Source organism: Manihot esculenta, chromosome 10, assembly GCF_001659605.2.
Source record: "Manihot esculenta cultivar AM560-2 chromosome 10, M.esculenta_v8, whole genome shotgun sequence".
NCBI lineage: Eukaryota > Viridiplantae > Streptophyta > Magnoliopsida > Malpighiales > Euphorbiaceae > Manihot > Manihot esculenta.
In genome coordinates, this window is record NC_035170.2 from 1,310,373 (window position 1) to 1,338,335 (window position 27,963).

A 27,963-nucleotide genomic window follows, 5' to 3' on the forward strand; every position below is an offset into this window, starting at 1 on the left:
GTTTTAGAACTAGTTTTTGCATGATTTGAGCTTGGGAGGCGAAATGTGCATAGAGGAGCTGAGTTTCTGCCCTTCGGGAGAAGCTCAGGTTCGGCCGCCGAAGGGACTTTCGGCCGCCGAACCCCCTTTGTGGAGGCAGCTTTCGGCTGCCGAAGTTGCCCCCGAAAAGAGACTTTCGTCTCTGTCTGGGACTTTCGGCCGCCGAAGGTGCCGCCGAAAGTGCCTGACTTTCGGCTCTGGAGGGACTTTCGGCCGCCGAACCTGCCGCCGAAAGTGCCCTGTCCAGCCATTTCATGCATGTGTTTCTATGATTATTTCATGATGTTTTTGGGGGTTTTTTTTGGGGAGTAGATTAGAGTTATGTTCATAATGTCAGGTCCCTCATTTGAGTCCACCTGTGTAGGTTCGGACCCGAGGAACCGAGGACCCCAGCAGTGAGATAGCTGCTTCAGAGTCTGTAGAGCTTCAGCCAGAGGTGAGTGGAATTTAACCTTAAGTTTTTAAATAAATGAAATATAACTTTTTGAGCATGTTCATGCATCATGTATGCCATGTGATATTATAGGGTGTTTGCATTAGTAATCACGAATATGTTGCATTGCATAATATGATGTGGATGCGGATTGGCTATTGGATGATCCTCTAGTCCTCCTATGATATGATATGATGAGGATACGGTATGGATTGCCAGTGAGGCCCATTCTACGCCCCTGGACTATGTTAAGAGAAAGACCAGTGAGGCCCATTCTACGCCCCTGGCATATTGGAATGTTATGTTATGTTATGTATGTAAGAGAAAGACCAGTGAGGCCCATTCTACGCCCCTGGCACGATTGGACTATGTTGAGGACTATAGGTGACAGTACCATCCTTATGTGATATGTTTGTGATGTGTTGCATTTCATGGAAGCATGAAATATTTTAATATATGTTTTCTCTATTCTGCTCACTGGGCTTTGTAGCTCACCCCTCTCCCCTAACCCCAGATGTGCAGGTACAGGGTAGATCAGGAGGTTAGCCAGAGTATGGAAGCTATGTTTATGTAATAGTTAGATTGTGGACATGACAATTGTATTATGATGTAATGTAAAAGTGTTTTAAGTTATGTTATGTAATTTGAATATTGAGGATAGAGTTGTGCTTGACCAATACAGATTGTTAATCCCACTTGTATGTACATGGTCTTTATGATATGAGATATGAGGTTATGTTTCAACCAAGCTTATGTATGATGAGATACCCCATTGGAGCATTTGATGAGGGCTCCAGTGGAGGTTTATGTTATGTTTATGTTTATGTACAGGTTGAGCCTGGTTGTTATATGAGAATGTTTACAGGTTTATGAGTATTGTTGATCATGTATGGGATTAAACAGGATTACAGGTTATGTCAGGCTTGCTACGGTTCCCGGCGGCCTTATGCCGATCTAGATCCTAGCGCCGGTAGCGGTCTGGATTTCCGGGCTGTTACAGAGGAACTCTCGGATACGGAAAACGAGCCCTGTAGGCCGGCCGAGTTCTGCTTCGTTATTATAGGGGAATTGAATAAGTTGATTCCCATAAGCATTTCTCACTGTTCCCCTATAGGCAAACATTCGGTTGCCCAAGTGTGATTCACGGTACATACGAACAAGCTCAGATATTATGTGTTGTTCGTATATCACGCATGAAAAACATAAGTCTTCGAGTTACGGCTTCAAGAAGATCACAGAGCATATATTTGAAGGCATCGACGGAAGCTTGACTGAGTGCAGCGGATCTCAGCCTCTCATAATACAGGTATTCCACACCAAAGGGGACAATAAATTGATCATTTTCGCCACCTCCATTTATATCAAAAGCAGACAACAAGGGCATCGGGGAAATTTCCTTCTCGAAGGAAGGTAAAGTCAAAGCAGACCCCTCAACAGCCCATAGCCTCTTTGGAGCACGAACAACAACCAGAGGAGGAGACCAGCCAGACGATCTGGGTAGAACAGTTTCAACGACCTGCCAAATGGCCCTACCCATCAACCGCCCTACTAGGAGGACCTTTGAAGCAACCTTCAGACTCCCTCGAGGTAATATCAGATTTTCAAGAGGTTTGGACTGACCCATCTTTATCTCAGGTACTGCAGAAAGTTCCAAACAGAGATAAGTCAGGATAATCTTTTGTCAAGATAATGAAAGCAAGATTAAAGCAAACCTCTGGGGCAACAAAGCAATGAAGCCCCAGGCTCACCTCAATCCGTTCGAAGAAGGCGTCAAATAGATCCTTTGCAGAAAAAACAGGAGAATCTCGCTGGAAGAAGGAAATAAACAGAGGGCTGGAAGGAAAGACTCCCTTTCTCCGACAAAGAGCCTAAGAGTGAAGAGGAGTTGACGCTGATATATACTCAAAATCTGAAGTCTTAGCACAAAGTAAAGTAACTCTAGACTCTGAGCCCGCGATGTCAGGATCTTTAAAAGATATTCATGGAAAAGGAAAAATGTAATACCCGGCTAGACTCCGGTATCGAAATTCCTACCGTCCGGTGGAATCTCGGATGTCGGAAGCCTCTAGTAGGGTAGAATCATGTTTTCATAAAATGTTTTAAGGTATTTCATGGTTTTAAGTAAAATGGAAATGAGTTTTGCATGAAAACAACCTAGAAGGAAAACTCAGGTTCGGCCGCCGAACCTCAAGTTCGGCCGCCGAACATGCATGCCTTCGGGAGCGCCTTTAGGCCCCCGAAAGCATAAGTGAGGAAGTCCAGGTTCGGCCGCCGAACCTCAAGTTCGGCTGCCGAACCTCAAGTTCGACCGCCGAACCTCAAGTTCGGCCGCCGAACATGGCATGCATGCGGAGGCACGTTCGGCCCCCGAACGTGGCCTGGCCAGCCACTATAAAAGGGTCCCTTAACCGAAAATGGGTGAGCTTTCTCCCCATTTCCGGCCAAGGTGAGCTCTCCGCCGCCCCTCACCGATCTTGAGTTCTTTCCTTCCCATCTTACTCGATTTTCATGAGTTTTTACTTGATTTTGAAGATTTTCAAGCTTTGAGCAAAGTTTTGGAGCTTTGAGGTTCAAGAACTCAAAATCTCCCACCTCCGAGTTTAGGACGTCTCTCCCTCGATCTACAAGAGGTAAGAGCCGATCTTAAGCTCATTTTATGTTTTAAGTAAGTTTTATGCAAGATCTATGGGTAGAATGCATGTTTAGCTCATAGTTAGGTTTATGGGTTTTATATGTGTTTTTGAGCAATGTGAGTTGCTTGTGTGTTGTAGTTGGGGTTTTTGTTGGTTTGATGCCCCTAGGAGCTTGTATGTTTGCTTGTGAATGCTTGGAAATGTTGTAGAATAGGTTTGTGCATGATTGGTTAGTTTTGGAGGCACAAATGCATAAGGGAGCCAAGTTTCTGCCCTTTGGCAGAAACCAGGTTCGGCAGCCGAAGGAACTTTCGGCCGCCGAACATGGCTGGGGAGGCAGGCCTTTCGGCTGCCGAAGTTGCCCCCGAAAGGAGACTTTCGTCTCTGTCTGGGACTTTCGGCCGCCGAAGGTGCCGCCGAACATGCATGAGTTTCGCCTCTGTCTGGGAGTTTCGGCCGCCGAAGGTGCCGCCGAACCTGCCTGACTTTCGGCTCTGGAGGGACTTTCGGCCGCCGAACCTGCCGCCGAAAGTGCCCTGTCCAGCCCTTTCTTGCATGTTTCTCTATGATTATTCTATGATGTTTTAGGGGGTTTTGGGGGGATAGTTTAGAGTTATGTTCATGTATGTTTGGTCCCTCATTTGAGTCCACCTGTGTAGGTTCGGACCCGAGGAACCGAGGACCCCAGCAGTGAGTCTGTTGCCCCAGTGTCTGGTCAGAGCTATCCAGAGGTGAGTGGAATAACTTATTATGTTTTAAAGCAAAGAATGAACTTTAGCATGTTTCACGCATCATGAATGCCATGTGATGAATTAGGTTGCTTGCATTAGAATTCACGAATATGTTGCATTGCATATTTTTATGTTGATGTGGATGAATGTTGGATGATCCATAGCCCTCGACCTATGATATGACGATGTGATACGTACGGTACGGAAAGTAAGACCAGTGGGACCCATTCTACGTTCGCTGGCACTATGTAAGGGAAAGACCAGGACCCATTCTACGTTCTGGCACAGTTGGACACTGTTATGTTATGATATGTAAGGGAAAGACCAGGATTCTACGTTCTGGCACAGTTGGACCATGTAGAGGGCTATTGGTGACAAGTTCATCCTTGATGTGATTAGCTGTGATGTGATGCATTCCATGATCCATATGATTTAAATGTTTTTATTATTCTGCTCACTGGGCTCTAGTAGCTCATCCCTCTCCCCTTTTTCCCAGGATTGCAAGTACAGGGTAGACCAGGAAGTTTACAAGAGTAATAAAGTCTGATGTATGTAATAGATATTGTGGACATGATAATTGTATTAATGATATGTAAGAGCATAGTTTCAGTCATGTAATGATATTGAGGTTTAGATATTGTGCTTGACATTATGTATGAGGAATCCCTTTTATTACATGATCAAATATGTTTTATAATGTTTATGAAAGCCAACTCATCTCATGATGTATTGTCCTTTGGGGCATTGATGAGATCCCACAGAGGGATCAAAATTTATGATTTTGACTATGCACAGTATATGTTCAGGTTGAGTTGGATATTTGAAAGAAAAGTTTTAAATTTTTATGTATTTTCTTGATCATGTATGGGATTAAACAGGTTTTCAGGATGTATGTTTGGCTTGCTACGGGTCCCGGCGGCCTTAAGTCGACCCGGATCCTAGCGCCGGTAGCGGTCCAATTTTCGGGTCGTTACAAAAAAAGAGGCATGTCCAGGCGATAATGACAGGAAAGTAAAAAGAGCAGAGTATACGAGGGGCAAGGAAAGGCCAGAAAGGGAAAGAGGCAGATAGGATTCAAGAAATGAGGAATGACAAAAAGATGAAAGGGAGTTATGAAGGCACCTACACGCGAACAGGCGCGGTCATAATGGTTCTCGATATTCACCCCCTCGGCAGTCGGAGCAATAACTGCCAAGAAGGTGAAGGGGCAATTGATGACCGCTGGATTTTCCTACCCCCAATCCTGGACCTAGATTACGGCCACGGCCCATGAAAGGAAGGCCCGCACGCCCTCTCAAGTAAAACAGGCCCGGATCATCAGACCCCTGAGGCCGGACTCCACCAGATTCTTCCTCATCGAGATCGGCCCAGCCCGTATAACCTCTCCACGGATTCCTTCTCCTCCTGGGTTCATCGTCCAGCCCAGCTCTCGGCCCAGCCCAGAATCCAGAACGAGACTCGTCATACAGCCTGGCAGATCCGCTCAAGTGTACGCACGGAGGAGAATCAGAGGCCGTTACGCATGGAGCAGGCGCCTGATACCCTCGTACGCCCATATTTGTATGGCAGAGACGCGTGGTCCAATTATGGGAGAGCCGTTATACGTCACCAGCAAGCAGGAAGAAAAGGATAAAAGGGATACCCCTCTAGAGAGATAGGCCAAGTTTTATTCTTCAATACACAAACCCTTGTAAAACCCTATTCTATTGGATCTCAGATCATCAAAATTTATATGCCATCAAACTCAATTTCAATAAAAAAAAATAAAAATTTTAACACTTATTATCATATATTATTAATATATAATAATAAATTTTATTCAAAAAATTATAATTTTAGTAAAATAAAATTTATTAAACTCCAACTATGGATGGCAGGGATGATAGTGGTGGTGCAAGAGGAGAATCATATGTTTTATTACAATATATTTTAAATATGTTAATTTTTTAAATAATAAAATATAATATATCAATAATATTACGTAAACATTAGATGGCTTCACAATAACTATAATATAAATATATTTCACTATTAAAAATAAAATAAAATAAAATCATCTCTCTAAAACTTTTAGATGACTCATCGTCTAACTTCAATTTAGCCAATAAAATTGTGCAACTATACATCTCATATTAGCATTTTAATAATAATTAAAGATAAATTTAAATTCATATTTTGTTGTATTATCATGTGTCCAATAAAGTTTGGAGGTTAGGGGGAGTGAGAAATTTGTAGTCTAATAATAATTTTTTTAATTTTTTTAATTTTTTACTGCAGATTTTGAAATCTCAAGATAAAGTTAGAAAAATTTTTGTAATGATCTGTGCATGGAGATTATGGTCGATAAGGAACTCATTATTATGGAACCAGTAGTAGAATTCAGCAGTTTATATTGGGGAAGACGTCATGCATCATATTTCGGATTGGGAACTTGCTCAATATGCTGATACTTTGCATGGAAATACCACGATTACTTTATATCAGGGCAGTAACTTGTTTTATTCCTCTAACCCTGCTCATGATCCTGAAGTCGTTTCTCTCCAAATTCATATATCATCTTCAAATTTGGACAATTTCAGTTGGATTTGTCAAGTTGATGGGGTTTTGTTTCAAGCTCAAGATTTTATTGGCTACGATTTTATTGTGGAAAACTCTGAAAGTATATTTCAATGTGGTGTTTCTGATTTTTCGGAAGGTAATGGTACGCCGGTAATTATTGAAACTTTAGCTCTTCGTTAGTGTTTGCTTTTTGCGACGGAATTTTTGCCATTTAATGGCTGCATTCTTATGGACTGTTTGCAGGTGATTCAAGTTTTTCAGTCTTTACATTTAGATATTTGTAAACCGGATTTGATTTTGAATGATTGTAAATATTTGTTAGACTTTAGAATTAATATTTTTGTTAGATGGGTTCGCCGTCATTCTACTCTAACTGTTCATATTTTGACTAGAGAATATATTAGGTATCATCGTCTCACGGTATCGAACGATATCTTTTTTATTTAATAAAATTTTATTAATACAAACTGTAATTTTACTTAAGAAAAAAAAGTAAACTTAAAAGATAAAATTTGATATTTTTTACTCTATTAAATAGTTTAATGTTAAATTTTACCCGTAAATAACTTGCTTAATACATCATTAAATACTTGTTTAATTAGCTAAACTACACCAACAGGCATTTCCATAATTTAATTTTTTCTTTATCATTAAAATTTAATATAGTTATTTTCAATGGTACGCATGATTATATATTTTGTAAATTATAATATATTTTGTAAATTATAATAAAGATTACTTCCCACTTAGTAATTGTATAGTAGGATTTTATTTCATAATTCAGTTGTATTTTATAATGTTAATATAAATACTTGGCATCAATTTTTAATAGCGGTGTTTAATAATTTGATTTAGTCAAAATTCTATTATTATAGTTGAGATAGTCGATCACGAAATGTCACTCTCAATGACATTTACGACAGCGAACTGCTAACAAACTAATTAACATTTTATTAAAACCTGAGGGAAAACAAAGAATCAAACAATTGAAACATGGCGTAGAAACAAAGAGTCAAGTTGATGCAGAGTGTAATCAATCAATTGTGTTTGAACTCTTCAAACATGTACTGTAAGTTTAAATACTGGATCATAATAATTGTATTTTCTAAGTCTATACCGTATGGACCCAGGTGTGAATATTAGTCCTTTTGACTAATTATAGCCACTCGTTCAAATCATCTCTCAATTTTCTCTTATGACTAGAGTGTGAGATAGAAATTCTGGTTTTGGGTTTTGATTCTTCTGGGTGGAGATTGATAATCCTGGGAGAAAGAGTATGGCTGAATCTCTTCGCATAGATGTTAAACAAGATGATGACAATGGAAGTGAGAAGGCCGATGGCTTCAATCAGAAGGTTAATACTAGAACTAGAATACCATGTTTTAAAGATAATTCTTGTGAATTATGATCTTGCAAGACATTGACATTGACATTTTCATGTTCTGCACAGGTTAGTAGCCTGGAAAGGATCTTCCTAATTGCCAACTTCATCTTAGAGCTTCCATCTGCTGCTTTTGATCAGTTATCCTCGGTGCATAAGCCCCAGTATGCACTACTTAGCATGTTAATTTCTTTCACAGTCTTGATCATTTCCATTGTTGATCTCCTTCTTAGGGGTCGAAAAGAAAGACTTACTTGGATGAGGAGAGGGTTGATACCTTGGTTTTATTACCCATATCCAAATTCCAAGCCTTTTGGAACATTTCCTGACATTATTGGATTAGCTTGTGCTTTTCTTCAATGCATTTTTGCAGCAATATCATATGCTTTTTTGTATCAGCATGCTGATAGTCCCATCAGAGTATCAGTTTGGCCTATAGTCTTTGCCTTCGGTCTCTTGTATTCTAGAATTTCAGGAAGCACTACACAGAAAATGCCAAACCCACATGCAAGGAAACTGAATAGAGCCGAGGAATTTACTCTGGCTCAGCTTGCTGCTGCAACCAATGATTTCTCCCTACAGAACAAGATTGGCGTATCACCACGTTTTTGTACCGTTTATTTAGGGAAACTACCAGGTGGTAGTGAAGTGGCTGTCAAGAGACTGGACACAGGTCATCAGAGGAAGAAGTCTGAGGAGGAAGACAGTGTTTTTGAAAATGAAATAACATTCTTGTCAAGGCTTCACCATAAGCATTTGGTTAGACTTGTTGGATACTGTGAAGAAGAGAAAGAGATGATTTTAGTTTATGAGTATCTAGAGAATGGATCTCTACATGACCGTTTACATCAGAGAAATACTGCAAAAATCAATTCATGGAAAATGAGGCTCAAGATTGCATTGGATGCTGCTAGAGGAATTGAGTATCTTCACAATTATGCAGTCCCACCAATAATTCATGGAAATATCAAGTCTTCTAACATCTTGCTTGACGCGAACTGGACAGCAAGAGTTTGTGATTTTGGAATGTCAGCGTTGAATCCTGAATCTGAAAGTAATTACAAACCAAAGAAGGCAGAAGGGACAGTTGGATACATAGATCCTGAGTTCTATGGTACAAATGTATTAACTGCAAAAGGTGATGTTTACAGTCTTGGTGTAGTATTGCTAGAACTTTTGACAGGCAAGACAGATATGTTCAAGGATGAAGACAATGGAGGTGCAATAACTAACATAGCGGATTTTGCAGTACCTAAAATCTTGGCCAATGAATTGGCCAAGGTTTTGGACCAAAGGATCAGCCGACCAGAGTTTGATAAAGAAGCAGAAGCAGTGGAGTTGGTGGCATATACTGCACTTCATTGTCTAAATTTACAAGGGAATAACAGGCCAAATATGACTAACGTTGTTGCCAATTTGGAGCAAGCTTCATCTCTGTGTGACGATCATACAAAGGATCATAGACACAGGGCAGGTACAGAACAGTTGCATGGTGGGTCAGAGGAGATAGAGCCAAACTCCAATGTAAAAGAGAAATATCTCTCAGAAATTTCATTAAGGCAACAATAACTGTCGTGCAATGCACATATTGTTTCTACGTTAAGTATTGAGGTTTATCATACTTCCCTATAGCAATTAGAAGCTTATTTTCTTAAGATCTAAGGTTTCAGTGTACTAGAATATAAACAGCTTATGCACATCTATATCTAAATCTAAAACTGAATTCTAAAATAGATTATAAAGAAATTGATAAGTAATATGTTTAAATTTACATAATTATATCGAGTGGCCCTCTTAAATTTTATATTTATACTATATAGTAAATTTTTTTTACTTTTATTTTTAAATTATATTTTCATATTTAATAATATTATTAATTAATATTTACATAATAAATTAAAATTACTATTTTTATTATTACAATTTATATATAATTTTTAAATTTTTTATCATTACTATTATTAGTATGTTACCTTTTAATTTTCTATCATTACTATTAGTACGTGAGTTTTTAATTTTTTATAATTTTTTTAATATAATATATTAATTACAATAAAATAAAAATTTTAATATATATATTTTATTTTTATTTTTATTTTTAAAAATAAATAAATTTAAAAAAATTAAATTTAAAAATTAAAAATTATTTTAATCACAACTTTTTATAATCAATAAGTAAAACTGAATAAGTAAATTGAATGAAAATTATTCAAATGGAAATTTTTTAATTCAAGTGATTCTACTCTACCACCGTTAAAACTTATTGAATGAATATTAATAAAATTGAATGAAAATTATTCAAATAGAAATTTTTTAATTCTAGTGATTCTACTCCATCGTCGAAACTTATTGAATTAATATTAATAATATATCACAGTAAATACTAAAAATTTTAATTTTTTTTAATTCTTTTTAATATAATTAAATTTGTTAGGCGTGATTTTATACTTTATTAATATTTAAAATTTTTAAATTTCTTTCATTAAAATTGAAAATCATGCATATTAGTTAAATTTTTAATTTCTCTCCATAATTATCTTCTTTATTTTATAACAATAAATTACATATAAAATATTTTTAAATTGTGCAGACAAACAACTAGTTTCCATTCATAAAAAAACCCATGTAGAAAAGGAAGCTTAACTAGAGAGAAATAAGAATCTTTCATGATTACAATAGAATAAATATGATAATCCATTGTCAATTTTTTACAAGAGTATACAACCACTTCCCTGCATCATCTGCCACAAATCGGCAGAGAACAAGAAACAGAATGGCAGATGCTATTATGCGGCACACCAGCTCAGAGGTCTCAACAACTTCAAACACATTGAAAGGGCTTCACAAATTTGTACATCTATGACATGGAACTAAGTAGCACAGACTCTTGAGTCTCAAACAAAATCAAAGCGCATAAGGAGTTTTACAGAATTGTACTTTACTCCCTTGTTATCATGGAGGGGAATTGCTCGAATCCCTTTCCTTAACTCGGACACAGGAAGGCATGTTTGACCTCCAAAGTCATCCTTTTCTGACATATCATATTCATGAACCTCAATCCTAAGCAAAGCCAACTCTGGAACAGTTAATGGGAACTCAAATTCTTCATTCCACACAGGAATCCAATTGTCCTCTAGGGTCTTTGTCTTCTTCATTATAGAATCTGCAGGAACCCCAGCAATCCCTACCTGCACAGAGTCCATTATACATCATTATTTTCCACAAACCAGATAAAACTATTGATTAGAACTATCCAGTCAAGGAGGGGGAGGGTGTCAAGAGAGGAACTGTACAAGATGATATCATCCAGCAAAACATGCTATCTAGTCCTAATGTGCATTAACGGCAAACAGAAAACAGCCGTCTGTTATTGCAAAACCACATACTGTACATCAACCAAAATGAGGATGACATGATGGGTCAAAATAGATTGAGACTTGTGAATATCAAAACAGTGCAATATAATAATTTAATAACTCCAAAAAATTTAGGGGATGGAAATGGAAAAATTAATGTACTTACCCTTGCATAAAAATCCGGTGGGGAAAATGCGTCAAAATGAGTGCGATGGAAATCATAGTACCATCCTTCCCCCATATATACTTTCACCTTTTGAGGAACAAGAAAATTACAATTATTCATTGAGACAAGCAAAATGAACATTAAAAAGCAATAGAGTAAATAGCCAACAAAATCAAAATGGGGAAAACACTCTGACAATGTGGCTACAAAGCAATCACCTTCAAAGTAGTCTTCACCGGCAACTTAGCTCTAGGATCAAATATCCCACCATGTGGATCACACTTCAAGAGAAAATCTGGTTTCTTCACATAACCACATCCACCATTGGCCTTGAACATTCCATGCATCAACCAAAGTGATCTTCCATATCCCTGTCAACAACAATTCTGTATTTAGCATCCAACTACAGGGCAGGCAATGACATGGGTCTGGATGATCAGGTGGAAAGACTCAGCTGAGGAAGACCAACTGGGTTGAGTAAGGGAGGTCAGAAGGCTGAGTGGAAGGAGGTCAACTACTGACTGAATACAATAGGGACAAGGAGTTGGACTTCTGACAACATAAAGTGGGAATAGCAGGTCGGCTTGTTACCAACTAAATAAAGGAAGGAATGCAGCTTAGAGAAACTGTGACCAAGGTCTCTATAATCACATGGACTTACTAGTAATTAATTGCTACCAATTCCAAGAGTACAAGAACAAAATAAGCCAATTATGGATCTCCTGTAATTTCTAATTATATCACTCCAATATGTTTACTAAACCTACAAAGTCAAGAGAAAAATGTGGAAAATGGAAAATTTCAAATCATAATTTGTTTCTCTGTTAAGATTGCCAACTCTTTCTTGAGCTTGCAAAGGTTACAGTCCCCTCATAGAACTCACATTCAGCACCATAGTTCAGATAAAGAACTCCAAATCTTAGTTCAGAAAAAGAACTCCAAATCCCCTTTTCTTTTTAAACACGATCTCTAATCCAGGACCATAACAAAAACATGGAGGAAAAAAAACAAAGAAAGGCAATACTCAATGCCTTCATTACAGTTCCTCTCCTTGCAACTCAATGGCTGAAAAGCACACATTAGCAAATACACAAGTCAACTCAGCCTTATTCCCAAACTATTAGGGGTTGATTATATGTATCTATTTTCTACATTCCACCAATTTATGATACATTTTCAGAAAGATTATGACTGCCAAGTCCTTATCCACTATCTCTCTCCATCTCATTTTAAGACTGATGCTTCATTTCTTATATACTATCACTTCAATGTGCTAAATCTTTAATACTGGAACATTTGTTGGCTGCTGATGCATGTGTCCAAACATATGTGAGCGAATAGTATCATTAATTCATACATTTCACAAAACTTACGCATTAGAATGATATGAACACTCATATCACACCTTCAGGAGTGTATTATAACAACCTGAATCCAGATAAGGATTTAAGAAATCAAACCTGCATGTTAAAAGCGACCATTTGAGCTCCATGCATCCACCCAATCATTGGGTTGTAGTTGGAGGAGTCAACACGTATACCTTTTGGGTACACCCTGAGTATATTTCGCTGGGTAAACCTACATACCAAGGAGACCTACATAAGCACCTCCAAAGAAAATATAAAAATTGATAATTTTATAAGCTCATCGTCTAATTCCAACTCCATTAACAAAACCCTTTCACTATGCCACTAGTATTGATGAAATAATTGATCATAAATGACAAATATCTCATGTCAGCAATGTTTCTCTTGTTCATGACATAGATGCATGTTTAAACATTTGCAAAGATAGACTTATTGAAACCAATTCATGATTACTTGTTTGCACCTGACAATTTCTTTTCCATGAGTTTCAGCAGCCTTTTCAAGTTGTTGCTCACTTAAGCTAAGGCGTCTCACTTTATCAGGATCAACTTTCAAACATTCTTCTATTCCACCTTTAGGCTTCCCAGCATGAATGGCGATTAAATGTTTATATTCTGGTGCAATAATATGCTGAGACTTACTCTCTCCCTCAGGTAGATCTTCATCATCATTATTATCTTCATCTAATACATTCTGCAAGAAGGTAAGTGAGGAAGCAAAATGGTAAAGACAGTTTGCTAAAATCTCAATCACTACGTCATTATACCTTATCCTCAGACCGAATAGAGCTTTTAAGGTCAGAGATTTCTTTCCCCCAAGCTTCCTCATCAGGTGCAGCCTTTCCACTCTGTGAATCATTCTCTCTCTCCTTTATTTCCCTGGCTTCAAGGTATTCTTTTGGTGGTTTAGTTGATATTATAATTCGTTTCTTCAACGATTCTGGAGATGGAAATTCCTTTAAACATTCTGAGCCAGGAGAAAATAGGATGTCTCCAAATGTTTGTGTGATCATCTAGAAGTTATTCAAGGAATAACAAATCATCAGTATTAGACCTTCAAATCCCCATAAAATAATGAAGACTTACCTCAGCTACTTTAGCCTGAAGATCTGGAGTAAGATGGTCTTCTAGAGTTATAACCACTGGATACTCTGATGCGCTAAAAGCATGCTCCTTGATGGACCTCAAACATTTTATGAGTTCTACTGGTGTTGTCAGTGTTCTACATCAAGGAAACAGAAACCAAGTTAAAAGCTATGCATGCATTATTCACAGTTATTTTAGAGTTGACAGAAGTTCACAGAACTTATGTCATATAATTAAAAAAAGTCAAACATTGGGAAGTTTATTCCCTAAATGCACTATCACAGCACATAAGAAATTAACAGAGGATATATTTATTGTCACTCACTTTTGATGGATGAAAAATGTCATTTGATTTCATTATTGAGGAAGGAGTTGTGATAAGTTATAAAAGAAAATGTAAGAGAACTTGGTCTTTGATTTGAAAAATTGAACAAGATCAAACATAAAAGTCCAAGGAAGAAAATTCAGTCCAATCATAGAATTTATTTTCCAGCATTGACTTCCTTTTTCAAGTGGTAATTAGATGTTACCATTTTCACAACAAAAGCATACCTCCCATGAAGAACATCCACATTGTCTTTCGTGGAATTAGGCCATATATCCAACTCAATTACTCTCACACCTCTCTTCAGTGCATTTATGATGGGGACGTCGCTGCAGTCACTGCTAAGTTGATTCCCAGTTAGATATGAATTGTGGCCAGTATATATGAAATAATGAGACAGAGGAGCAGTCATATCATGGTGCACCTGAAACCCAATAAATGATCACCAAGGTTAATAAAAATAATAACAAAAATGAAGATTCAAGTTGTTAAAGAGATAGAAAGCTGCAATCAAATGGACAACTACATAATTTAGACATAAAAGGAGAAAAGAAAGGCAATGATCAATGTCCTTTCCAAAACATTTCTAGCTTATAACTGCACTTAAAAACTAATATGCGATCCACTTCAACACGACTCTTAGCCATGGCAACTATTAAATGACAGATAAATCCATATCATATACAAATGTTGAACAAGGACAAGTTCATAAGCCGATCAAAAACATGCTTACGGAGACGCAGGAATTCGTTAAGCTAATTAAAAAACATTTGAGTACAAAAATTCAATAATGCTTAGACAATTGTATCAGTCATAAAGAAGAACAAATCAATGCCTTTAATTACTACCCATTGAACAGAAAAAGAAGATAATTCCTTTGAAGTGCTTTTGGAGCTAAATTCTATTCAATCTTCAGTTCTTGACTTTCCTTATTCTCCATTAACTCGAGTGAAAACAGTTAAAAACGAAAACGAACAAAATTGGAAAAAGAAAAGATCAAAATATCTTTATAGCTGAAATCTCTAATGATCCCAAGAAAAACCAAAAGCCCAGCAACTTTCAACTTTAGCTAACAATCAAATTAGTACTCAACAAAAACGGAGGAAAACAACAAACCCATTTCACTTAAGCCATTGAATTCCCGCAATTTGACAGTAAAATGCAATTAGAAGTAAAATTACCCCACGTTTAACATCGATAGGAAGGTTAACGTCACCAAAAAGGTACTTAAAGAAAGCCTCAAGATTGAGTCCTCTGCGGTGGAAAACGTTCAAATGTTTAAGCTCGTGAAGCTGATCAAAGATAGCCTGAGCATCCTCAGTAGTAGCGTTCTCTTGCTTCTGAATCTCTACAAGGAAGCGACGGAGATGATCAACAGTCATAAGACCATTCTCAGAGTACCGATCAAACAAAGCCTTGATCTCCTCAGGAGCCTCCGCCACAGCCAACTTGAACCTCCGGCGGAAGCAGAAGCATACTCTGTAGGTCTGCTTGGACATTTCAGAAATGGGTATAGAAGGAAACCTAGAGAAAGAAAAAGCAGACAGAGATGGACGAGGATTGCTGTTTGTCTGTTCTTAATCGCTTGTTAATGGGGAATTACAGAGAAGAGAAAAGAATTTTTTCATGTTTTTTTTAAAGCTGTGGAAGGTTGGGGAATAGATGAAAAGGGTCCCACTGAACTTTGTTGAATTATTGAGTGGGGTCAGAAGGACACGTGGCAATTGAAACTCGAGATTAGGGAATTCGCTGAGAGATAAGAATCCAACAAATCTGAAATCACTATACGGTCTACGGTTGTTGTCTAAGAAAACAAGAAAAAAACAAGAAAAGGGAAATGCTACTCTACCGCGGCGTTTAATATTCTATATTATTAAAAATTATAATAAATATTTTGTAATTAATAAATAAATTTTAAAAATAATTATTCTTAATACTTTTTAAAAATTGACTGAAGAGTGTATTCGCAGTCAATATATTATTTTAAATTTTTTTTCAAATTTTTTTTATTATATTTCAAAGTCTTATTTAATCAGTTTATATATTTAATTTTTGATACTGGTAAAAGAAAATTGAAATTAATTTTATAAAAATTAGCATTATTCAATGAGTATTGCAGGTTGAATATTTATTTTAATATTTTAAATTATATATATATTATATATATAATTGTAATTATTTAATAATTTTATAGTTATTTCTTTTTTTAATATTTTAAATTATATATTATATATATATAATTGTAATTATTTAATAATTTTATAGTTATTTCTTTTTTTAATATTATTTAATATTTAACTTTATTATTTTAATAATTTTATGCTATAAATTTAACTTATTATTATTTATATACAATTCAAAATTTAAATTTTTTTTAATAATAAATTAATTTAAATAATGAAATTATTATTTTTTAAAAAATTAATTTTTAAATGTTAACATTTATTTAAAAATTAATTATTATGTAAAAATTATGATAGATTACATAATATATAAAAATTTTAAATTTTAATATTTATTAAATTTAATAAATTATTTTTAGTGTAACAAGTAATTTAATTCTACTAAATTTAAAATTAATAACATTAAAAACTAAATTCGCTTGTATAATATTATAAATATTTTTTACTTTAAATAAATATTATAATAAAAAATTGTTATGAATATTAAATAAATTAATTTTATAATTATTAAATATCATAATTATATTAATTATTAATTGTAGCTATATTCATTTTTATATTATTTTTAATTTATTTATAAAAAATACTTTTTAATTCATATAATAAAAAAATTAAATAAAAATTAATAATATTATTTTTTCGGTTTAATCACAGTTGCTCAGTCATTATATTGCGTAATATACTACTGCTTTTCAGATAAAAATAATAATATTCAAAAAAAATAAATTTTTATATAAATTTTAATAAAATCTTGAAAAAAAGTGAAACGCGTTTCTCATAAATAAAAATATTATATTTATATACATACATATTCAATAATATAATTTTTTTTAATTATAAAAAATAAAATAAATATACAAACAAAAATAGAGAATTTTTTTTCATTCTATTATTTATAGACAATACTCTAAATTTACAACATTAAAAATTATAGCTTTTTATATGAAATAAAAGATGAGTCCTGATACATTTAAATTATAATTTAATTATGAGTAATTATTTAATATTATAATAAATTTCAATATTTTATTTAAATATTTTTTAAATTTAAACTATCAAATATTTTTTTATAAAAAAAAAGATTTGTTTGAAATTTTTTAATACAGTTATAAAAAATTTTAGAATATGCGAGATTATTATTCTATTGGGTTTCTCTTCCTTCAATATATATCAGTGTGATTAAGAATATAATTTAAAAAATTAAATAATAAAATTATTTTTTAAAATTTTTAAATATTTAAAAGTAAGATAATCACTTTACCATCTTATCTATTTAAAATTATTAATTTGTGATAATCATTTTATATATTTTATAATTTTTATTTTTAAATTTAAATTTATTATTTATTATTTATTATTTTAATATTGTGATAATTATTTTTTATTTTTTAAATAACATTTGAATTTGTTATTTTAATAATCGTATCTAAAAATTTTTATTTTTTGATTCATATATAAATATATAAAGTAAAACCTATAAATTTAATTGTAAATATGTTAAAAAATATCAAAAATTTAAATGCACAAAATACATCAAAGTTAAAAATTTAAGATAATAATTATTAAAATATATTTTTAAGAGTAATTATTAAAATATATTAAAACATTAATTGATTATAAAATAAAATTAATTAAACTCAAAACATTAAGATATCATGATAATTACTTTAATATTTTTAATTAATATTTAAATTTATTATTTTAATAATCTTATTTCAAAATTTTAATTTAAATATTACTAAAATTATTAATTTTTAATAATTATCTTATATAATTATCAAATAAAATCAATTAAACTCATAAATAAGAAATTTAAACATACATTAATTTTAAATGATAAATCTAAAACTATTTTAAGTGATATATGAATAATTTATTAATTTAAAATTATTTAAATAATAAGATAATTGTCTATTTTAAAAATTAAAACTAATTATAAATAATTAAAGAACATAAGAGTAAAATAAAAATAAAAATAAAAATATATTTAGGGGTTTTTTTTTGGGTGTTTAGATAATTTAGGGATTTAAATTTAAGGAAGTGGGTAATATAGTTATTTCAAACCTAACAAATAAAAAATATAAATAAAGAGTTATTTAACTAATTAATTATAATTATAGAGACTATTTAATATATTTTTTAAAATAAAAATATTTTTTTTTCATTTAATAATTTTCATCTATTTTATTTTTTAATTACTATAAACATTAAATAGTAATTTTCCAAATAATTAGGGGTCAAAGATGAACTATTGACTTTCAAAAAGTTATATAGAATGGAAATTCAACTCCTCAAACTATTTGGAGTTCAAATAATTAAATTGATTTTGAATTTTTTTTTTAGTTATGTTTGAATAATTTAATCAAAGCTCATTAACTTTATTGATAATATATTTTTTAATGACTTTAAGTTATAGCAAGTATAATTTAAATTACTATTTTGTATGCGTATTTTTTAAATTTATATTATTTATTTAGGGTCCCAATTTATATAAATTAAAAATAACACACGTGTTTTTATCATATTATATTAACATGTAATAAGTTGCATTAATTCATATTTAAATTGTTTATTATTATTTTATGTGGTTGAAAATTATTCATTTTATGCAAAATATATTAAATTAACAAAATTAATTCTTCAAATATATAAATATATTGTTTTCAATTTAATATATTATTATTATTATTATTATTAATTGAAGATGGTATTTTATTTTATTGTTTACAATAATATATTACTATATTCCTATTGTAAAGTATTTATTTTGTATATTTCTAAAGAATGTCACTATTTTTATTAAATTACTAATTTTTTCATAAAATAACTACTTTCCATATATATATATAAGTTTATAAAAATATACAGATAATATAAATTCTAATTTTAAAAAATTTAAAATTCTTTTAAATTATATTTTTGTTAATATTATATTTTTGTAATATGATTTATTACAAAAATAGATAATTTTTTAATAAAATAATATAAAATATTTGTAAAGTTTAATCAATTTTTATAATAAAGTATTATTTTATTTTAAAAAGAGAGCATGGAAATCACCTCATTTTAATTAATTTTAAATTGATTTTTTTATAATTCCAATGCCAGGTGACAACTGGTACTAGCGTGCACGATACGAAAGGCGACAGCCATTATCATCATATAAAACTCATGAAACATAAACTAATTATTCTAATAAGCTTGCTTGACCTGTAAAGAAGTAACCTGAGCCTTTTTAATAATAATAATATTTACTAATGTTAAAATAAATAGTTTGATATATTTTTTTTAAATAAAATTAATAATTTAATATTTATATACGAAATAAATATTTACAAAAACACTTTCCTCCTTAATAAATTTAACTTTGTATAAATTTTTAAAATAAATATATATATTAATTTTAAAATAACTTAGAAATGTAAACTAGTTTATCGTAATAATAATAGTTTGCTATATTCGTTGGTAACTATATTCTTTAACCATAGAAGTATAAAGCATGAATATTCAATATACCAATTTTTAAAAGATAAATCAAATTATAAATAATTAGTATTCATATTAAAAATATCACATGTTATGTATATAAATTAATCACCGATAACTACAGTGGAAATGAATTAAATCGTTTGTGGACTATTCGATATTTAATTTGATAAAAATTCGACCGAATTTGATTCGATTTATAAATGAGTCAAGCTCAAACTTAAATTTTAGTCTCATTTAATAAACGAATCAAATTTAAATTCCATAGTATTCGACTCGTTAAGACCGGTGAACTTAGCTCATTTCTGAGTTCATGAGCAAGTTCGCGAATAAATTCAAAAATAGTCTCGTTAGATAATTTGAAATTATTATCATAAAATAAATAAACTTAATTCCTGCATATATTTTCATGAACTAAACTTAAATTTTTTAAAATTTAGTTTTATATAGTTTATTTACACTCTTAACTTATATATATTTGGATCATTAAATTTTAAAAACTCATCTTTATAAGTTTACGAGCTAATTTATAAATATACTTATTTAATTAAAATTATTTTAATTTTAAATCAAAACTCATGTATTAAATAAATTGAATTACTCGTGAATTATTGAGATTAAACTCAATAAAAATTTAACTAAGTTTGATAAAAATTTGATTCATCTAAACCCGTTTGCTAAATCTTTAATTTCTTAATACTCGATTCGAGTTTAAAATGAGTAAAACTCGTATTCGGTTCGAATTCAAAAAAGTTTTAGTGAGTAACTTTAATGTTTTAAAACTCGGCTTAGCTCGTTGGTTTATATCCCAATTGACAAGTTTCTCTCTGTACGACCCATAATAAATTTCTATAATTATCTAGAATTCATTTAATATATTATTATTGGAATTATAGATGAAAATAACTTTTTAAAATATGTTAGGTTAAAGATCATTAAATTAAATTTGATTGTTTGAATTTTTGAAGTTTACAAATTAAATATATAGCAATTTGTTAGTACTATGAACCTAATTAATTATGAATTATTCCAAAATTGATTCAATAGAAATTTAATTTGGTTTCATTTATTTTTTAAATGAATTAAATTAAATTTTAATTTTTAGAGACCAATTTAATAAACAAATTAAATTCGAGCTATTAGCTAATTTAAGAACTTATTTACTTCAGTCAGCTTGTCAATATATTTATTTAGTCAAATTTTTTAGTTTTAAATTTATTATTTTTAAATTAAAAATTAATAGAATTTTAAATATGAAATGAGTTGTTTATAAATTGTTCAAAATTAATTAATTTATTAAATAAATTAAATTTAACTTTATCAATATTCAATTTGAGGTTAAAATGAGTTAAATTTAAATATTTAAAAAATTTGAACGAACTAATGTAACATAAATCACTAATTTTCTCATCGATGGATTAACCATAAGTCTCAACCAATAATAGGATCAATAGTAATACTCATCCTATTTAAATAATAAGTCTCCTCCAATTATATATAAACAATTGAGAGATTCATTCAAAAAATAGAAAAATATCAGTTACATATTGCGATCTCTATTTTTTATAATTCTCATTCTTATCTCATATAGAATCCTTTAAAATAGGAACTATCCACCATCTAAATTCTATACAAAGGTAGATTTTTTTTTTCTAATTAATTTTATTTCTTTCTAATTTTTTAATTAGTATTATTTATTGATTTAAATATTAAAAGAGTAATTATCTATAAACATTAACCACCTCACTATTTTTTTTATGAAATTTAATATTCAATTAACAAAAATAAAAAAAAATCTACTAACAACATAACATAACGAACTAAATTTAAACTCTTTAAAACTCACATAAATTAATTTCTACCCTTAACAATTTGTTACATTAATGTAACCATTATCGTTCTTGAAATCGTTGATTAATATCATAAAGTATGCAAATGGGTAAATATAATTTTTTAAAAAATAAAATCAAAATTAATTTTTGAAATCTTTTGGTGTCTATAGAAAAGCATTTCTCACCCGTTACTAGCTTAGTTGAAGATGAGGATTACCCATACCATAAAGAGGTAATGTGGCTTTTTCATTTTAACTTTTTTACATTTCCCTTATTATATTTTTGTAATTTTCAAGAATTTTCCTTTTATAATTTCCGAGATTATTCGCTTTACTAACATTTCAGGGTAAACAACGAAACAGGACAAAACAAAATACAAAATTGTTTAGCAAATAATTTTAAAAAAAAAAATTCACCCACAACTACTTTTTCTTTTTTCTTTTACATATTTTATATATTCTTTTGAGATAAAAGATTCGATCACATAGCATACTGTGAAGTTTTTTTTTTTTTTTTTGTGAGCTACAAGTCATCAAAATTTTTTAAGAAAAAAAAACTTAAAGTACAATATTTATATATTTATTAAATCATTTTATTTATTATTATTATTACAAATTAAATACTTTAGCTTTTATATAATTTATTCATTAGTTAGTATAGACATTATATGATTAAAATATATTTAATAGAGTTTTCATAAGCGGAGAGGATGGGATAATTATTTCTCTTTTATTATAAAATAATTTAATTCAAGGATCCTTTATTAAAAAAAATTATATAAAAATAATATATTTCAAAAAATATTCTTCAAGAAAATAACTTATTTTTTAAATATTTAGTTGTAATGTGAAAAAATAATAAATAATAAATTTATATATAATGATATTAATAATATTATTAAATTTTAAAAATAATTTTTATAAAAAAAAAAAAAATCATTTAGAAGATATGTTATGTTTTATTAGGACACATAGCATTTATTATGATGTAATGGTTTTACCAAACACAGTTATTGCTTTACCAATAGATTTGAAGTACCATAGTCATATTTAAATTTTATTCACAACCGATCGATCCGCTCAATTTCATCCACAAAATTCTCGATTTTATTTAAATGAGAAAAATATTAAATTACTCATTTCAATGTTCATGAAAATTGACATGAGATTATAAAACTAAAATTCTCATATTTTTAGAAAATTTTTTCAAAAAATTTATTTATTTTCTTGAGTGAACATGCCTCATTTGTTTCAATAGAAAAGCATCAATTGCAAGATTTTTTTTTTAAAAAAAAAAGGAAGAAGAAGAAGAAAATTACACAAATGATTTGGTGTTTAAAGATGCTTTTAGAAGTGACCACAACTGATCATAAAGATAGATTGCCTGGTTTGATATCACTGACATACTGGGGAACAAAATTAATTGCTTACAAAATTCACTATCATAGCTTCAATCCAAGTAAATGAAAAGGAGAAAATTGCTCTTTGATGATGATTTCATTTCAACTAATTACCTCTCTGTATACATCCATTCAGGGGAAAAATGTGTACCTTGCATACAAGTTTATACAAACTCAAACTTCATTAGAAGCCTTGTATTATTAAACTTCTCTCCCTTCTTATCATGAAGAGGGACCGATCGGATCCCTGGTCTTATCTCTGAGACAGGTAAACATGTTTGGCCACCAAAGTCATCCTTTTCGGAAATGTCATATTCTCGTACTTCAATGCGAAGCAAAGCTAGCTCAGGAACCGTCAACGGGAAGGTGAACTCCTGGTTCCAAACTGGAGCCCAGTTGTCCTCGATTATCTTCGTTTTTTTGTAGGCACAATCAGCCGGTACCCCAACAATGTAAACCTGCATACAGATTCATAAGCAGGGACTCGCTTATGAAATTTCTCCAAGTTCAGGTCATTAATTAAACTTAGATTCATTTTAATTTGGTTGTCTAAGAGTTTGTTTGCCATTACTATCGGAGCTTTTTGATGATATGTTAGAAAATTTTATAATTGATTAAGAATTATTTTTGGCATAAATCACAATTTAGTCGCTCTTAACAAACATAATCATTCTAACAAACCTTGGTGTAGAAGTCCGGTGGGGAGTATGCATCGAAGTATGTGTGGCTAAAATCCAACCGCCATCCATCGCCCAAATACATTTTCACCTTTTAATTGACACAAAAGCTCTAGGAAGTAAGAAGCAATCAGGTAACAATGAAATCCATTTTCAAACTAAACTAATATGCAAACCTTTAAAGTCTTAATCACTGATAGTGTTCTTTTAGGATCAAAATGCTCATCGCCTTTTTGCGTTAGAAAATCAGGCTTTAGAACATAACCACACCCTCCATTGGCCCTAAACATCCCATGCATCAACCAAAGTGATTTTCCATATCCCTGTAAAAGGAGCACTTTATTGGTTGAGATGCTGAGATCACAAATACAAGGTTAGAGGGTAGATGAATAACTAAAAGCAAACTGGAATTCCATGGATGTGAAACAATATAATATGAGACCATGAAAATCGAAAAGTCAGCTATAGCCTGTAAATGAGGATCCTTTAATCAAATACATATACTGCTGGGAACAAAACCTGCATATTAAATGCAATCATCTGAGCTCCATGCATCCACCCAATAAGAGGTTTGTAATTAGATGAGGTGATTCGTGTTCCCTTAGGATACACTCTTAGAATATTCTCCTGTGTAAACCTGAAATATAACAGATAGTAGTTTCAGTAATCTGCCCATTAAAGATAGACAATAGCAATAGCTCGAATATCTACCAGTAACAACTGTTTGATAGGTACCTCACTACATCCGCTCCATAATATGTGGCAGCCCTTACCAATTCCTGTTCACTCATACTAAGGCGTCTAACTTGATTAACTGCAACCTTTAACGTGTCCCTTAGGGCACCCTTTGGTTTCCCAGCGTGGATCGTGATTAGACGTCTGTATTCAGGAGCTGCTTCTGATTTATTGTCAAATTCTTCATCATCTTGATCATTATCACTCTGCCATTCATGCAAGGTTAAACAAGCACCTTAAACTCATTTTTTTTTCTTTTACAAGATAGAATAATTTCTTTCTTACCCTACCATCAGCCTCAAGCCCAGCTGCTTCTGCTTCTTCTTCTTCTTCTTCAGATGAATTCTTTCCCCCTGCAGAACCTTTCCTCTTGATACCACTAGATTCAAGATACTCCTTCGGTGGTTTGGTTGATATAATTATTCGATGTTTTAATGATTCTGGAGAAGGGAACTCAACTAAGCCAGCTGACTGAGACTGAGGGTAATACAGCATTCCTCCAAATGTTTGAGTGACCAACTGCACACAAATATATTCAAGATTACAGCTGCTTAAATGAAAATCTAAATCCTTAAAAAATAAATTAAAAGCCAACCTCTGCAGCTTTTGCCTGGTGTTCTCGTGTAAGGTGGTCTTCTAAAGTTATAATGACCGGGTATGGAGAACTAACAAAAGCATAGTCTCTTATGGCCTTCAGGCATTTGACAAATGGCACTGGAGTAGTCAATGTCCTACGAGCATTCAGGATTCAATGCCATTAGAGGAACAAAAGTTCATCAATATAAAATCTACCCTACAATACAGTTCCTTATTTAACTCGGTTCAATTGATGAACAGATGAAAGATTGAAAGCAACCAACTCTAGGCCAACCATGGGAGCTCCTTTCCAAATTGTAATGGCAAGAACATTATCTTATGGGTTATCTTTCTCATATCATTTCTATCCTCCAAAGGACTACTTCTTTCGCGAGTAATCAACTCAAAGATTAAGCACCTAGTTTTCTTGTTCCCACAGGACCCCCAAAACAAGGAAGAATGATAAAGTCATCAAGAACCCAATTTCAAACAGATTTTAGCTTGAGAGGATCTTCTTTCTGAACTGTAATACCAATATAATTTGCTAAATAATAACGTCCAAATGAAAGAAATGCTTTTTCTCTTATATCACTTTTGTTAATAGCTCCGGATGTAGATAAAACAACATATCAGGATAAGAAAATGATAAATTTGAGAAGGAGATCATACCTTCCGTGCAGAACAAGAATCTCATCTTTTGTATAACCTGGCCATAAATCTAATTCAATTACCCTTACACCCCTTTTCAAAGCTCTTATAATTGGGACCTCGCTACAGTCACTGCTCAATTGGTTACCAGTCAGGTAGGAATTATGTCCTGTATATATGTAGTAATGTGACAATGGAGCAGTCATATCATGGTGTACCTGGAACGATATATAGTTTGTCAAGAGAAAAACATGATATTGCAGAGTCTCCCATAACAAGATTGTTCAAAGCAATTTCTACACGAAACATAAATGTTGAAGATAAAGCTTGTTCAATGCATCAGCAAAACCAGCACAAGGTTTTGCTTTATATCATAATAATAATAATAATCCAAAGCAGAAATTACAACGGATACAAACCCATTTGACCATTCCTGTAAATTAACCAAAAGCTCATTTGCTTTATATAAAAAAAATCAGAATTCTAAGCACAAAGGAGAAGTTAGATATAAACCCATTTGAGCATTCCTGTAAATTAACCAAAAGCTCATTTGATTTATATAAAAAATATCAGAATTCTAAGCACAAATGGGAAATTTGATATAAACCCATTTGATCATTCCTTTAAATTAATCAAAAGCTCATTTGATTTATATCATAATTCTAAGCACAAATGAGAAATTTGATATAAACCCATTTGATCATTTCCTTCAAATTAACCATATATGCATATAAATTGAAACTACAAAAGGAGAGAACGGGTGAGCTGACCTGAGGAATGATGGGTCCATTGAGGTCATCAAAAAGCAAAAAATGAAAAAAATCTTCAAGAGTAAACCCACGTCTGTTTTTGTACTTGGTTTCGTGGTGTCTCTTTTTAATTAAATCCTCCACAATTCTCTGAGCATCTGCCAAGGTGCAATCCATCAAGTCTTGGTGAAGCACAAGGAACCGGCGAAATTGCTCCACACTCATTTGGCGTTGGCCACCTGAAAACTTGGCGAAAATTTCTTTAACATCAGCTGGTGGCTCGGCCTCCGTGATCTTAAATTTCCGGTTAAAAAAATTGAACATCCGGTAATTATAGCTACCGAGTTCATCTTTTGTGGTGTCTGGCGATTTCTTTTGCTTCTTTACTTTCTTGTAGCTCCCCATTGATGATTTTCTCTTTTCCAGCCCTCTGGTTGAGAGAGAGAGGAAGAGAGGGGGAGATTGTGAGAGGGGAGAGAAATGGAGGGTCTCGTTGAGTTCCAAGAATAGAGGAGGCTTTGAAGCTTTGTTCGTTAGAGACTTGCATGAAACCAAAGAAATCTACCAAAACGGCTACGTTGTTTCTGTTTTTAGATTGTCGTTTCTTTCTTTCTTCTTTGACGCTTGCTAATTATTATACATTGTATATTGAATTGCTATTTCTCATTTCACCTAATATTGCTAATTTTAATATAATTTTTATACTATTTAATTTATAATAATCATACTAAAAATTTATTTTTAAATATGGATTGATTATTTAATTACAAAATAAAAAAAAAAGTGAATGGCTTTAAAACAATCAAAACTTGAGAATTAAATCGATTATTTTTTGAAATTAAAATATATATAAATTAATTTTGATATAATTCAAAATTCAAATAATTTATTATTCTTTTAATTATGACACTAGTCATATTACCTATGCATTGCCACCGAATTATTTGTTATTTTATTTTAATAATTTAATTTAATTTTTTCTATTTTGTATTTTAAAATCATATTATCAATTTCATTAATTATAAAATTTTTAATTTAATCATAATTTTCTTTGAAATGTTAATGAATGATTTTTAGATAATAATTATATAATTTCATGTATATTTATAATTTTTTGATAGATATGTACATTCATACTAAAGAGAATCCTAATAACTAATGTTATATTTTTATACAAGATAAAATTTTAATAGTTAAAATTTAAAAATATTTAGACAAAGATTGATAAGTTAATTTTTTATATGGTGGAATAAAAAAAAAATGCTACATTACCCTTGTTTGATATGTGATGACGACTGAGACTAGGAAGTTTGGGCCATATCTAAGTCCTGTGCTAAAAAAGTCAGATTTTAATTTTATTAGGATCTAATTCATAGACCTTCTCCATATACAAATTCTGGACTTATCTTGATGAGTCAGACTGAGTGCGGATCTATATGTGGGGACTTAGCCATGAATAGTCCGTTAGCCCCACAGGGCAATAAATCCTGTGATATCCGAGATTATATTTATATGGCGCCGGATTAAATTAAATGGCCGCCTGACAATAGAAAATGACATAATACGTCCGTACATAAGGTCAGCATGACTAAGACAGGAGGGT

At 31.7% G+C, this 27,963-nt stretch overlaps 3 protein-coding genes across 3 annotated transcripts; 1 reads left to right on the plus strand and 2 right to left on the minus strand.

Annotated features, from left to right (window-relative positions):
- The first annotated feature begins 7,382 nt into the window (after positions 1-7,382).
- LOC110624496 (putative serine/threonine-protein kinase-like protein CCR3) lies at positions 7,383-9,427 on the plus strand. The gene is made up of 2 exons (XM_021769677.2): positions 7,383-7,749; positions 7,846-9,427. Exons 1-2 carry the CDS (start codon positions 7,672-7,674, stop codon positions 9,343-9,345), a joined length of 1,578 nt encoding a protein of 525 aa, XP_021625369.1. The 5' UTR covers positions 7,383-7,671; the 3' UTR covers positions 9,346-9,427.
- A 993-nt stretch (positions 9,428-10,420) lies between these two features.
- LOC110624891 (phosphoinositide phospholipase C 2) lies at positions 10,421-15,692 on the minus strand. The gene is made up of 9 exons (XM_021770314.2): positions 15,257-15,692; positions 14,303-14,499; positions 13,751-13,886; positions 13,432-13,677; positions 13,129-13,358; positions 12,759-12,876; positions 11,517-11,669; positions 11,299-11,385; positions 10,421-10,964 (listed from the first exon to the last, which is right to left on the minus strand). The coding sequence occupies exons 1-9, from the start codon at positions 15,572-15,574 to the stop codon at positions 10,671-10,673; spliced, it is 1,779 nt and encodes a 592-aa protein (XP_021626006.1). The 5' UTR covers positions 15,575-15,692; the 3' UTR covers positions 10,421-10,670.
- A 7,225-nt stretch (positions 15,693-22,917) lies between these two features.
- Positions 22,918-26,892, minus strand: LOC110624649 (phosphoinositide phospholipase C 6). Its single transcript, XM_021769869.2, has 9 exons — positions 26,382-26,892; positions 25,633-25,829; positions 24,983-25,118; positions 24,673-24,906; positions 24,388-24,593; positions 24,172-24,289; positions 23,829-23,975; positions 23,657-23,743; positions 22,918-23,433 (listed from the first exon to the last, which is right to left on the minus strand). The coding sequence occupies exons 1-9, from the start codon at positions 26,763-26,765 to the stop codon at positions 23,140-23,142; spliced, it is 1,803 nt and encodes a 600-aa protein (XP_021625561.1). The 5' UTR covers positions 26,766-26,892; the 3' UTR covers positions 22,918-23,139.
- Positions 26,893-27,963: the final 1,071 nt, after the last annotated feature.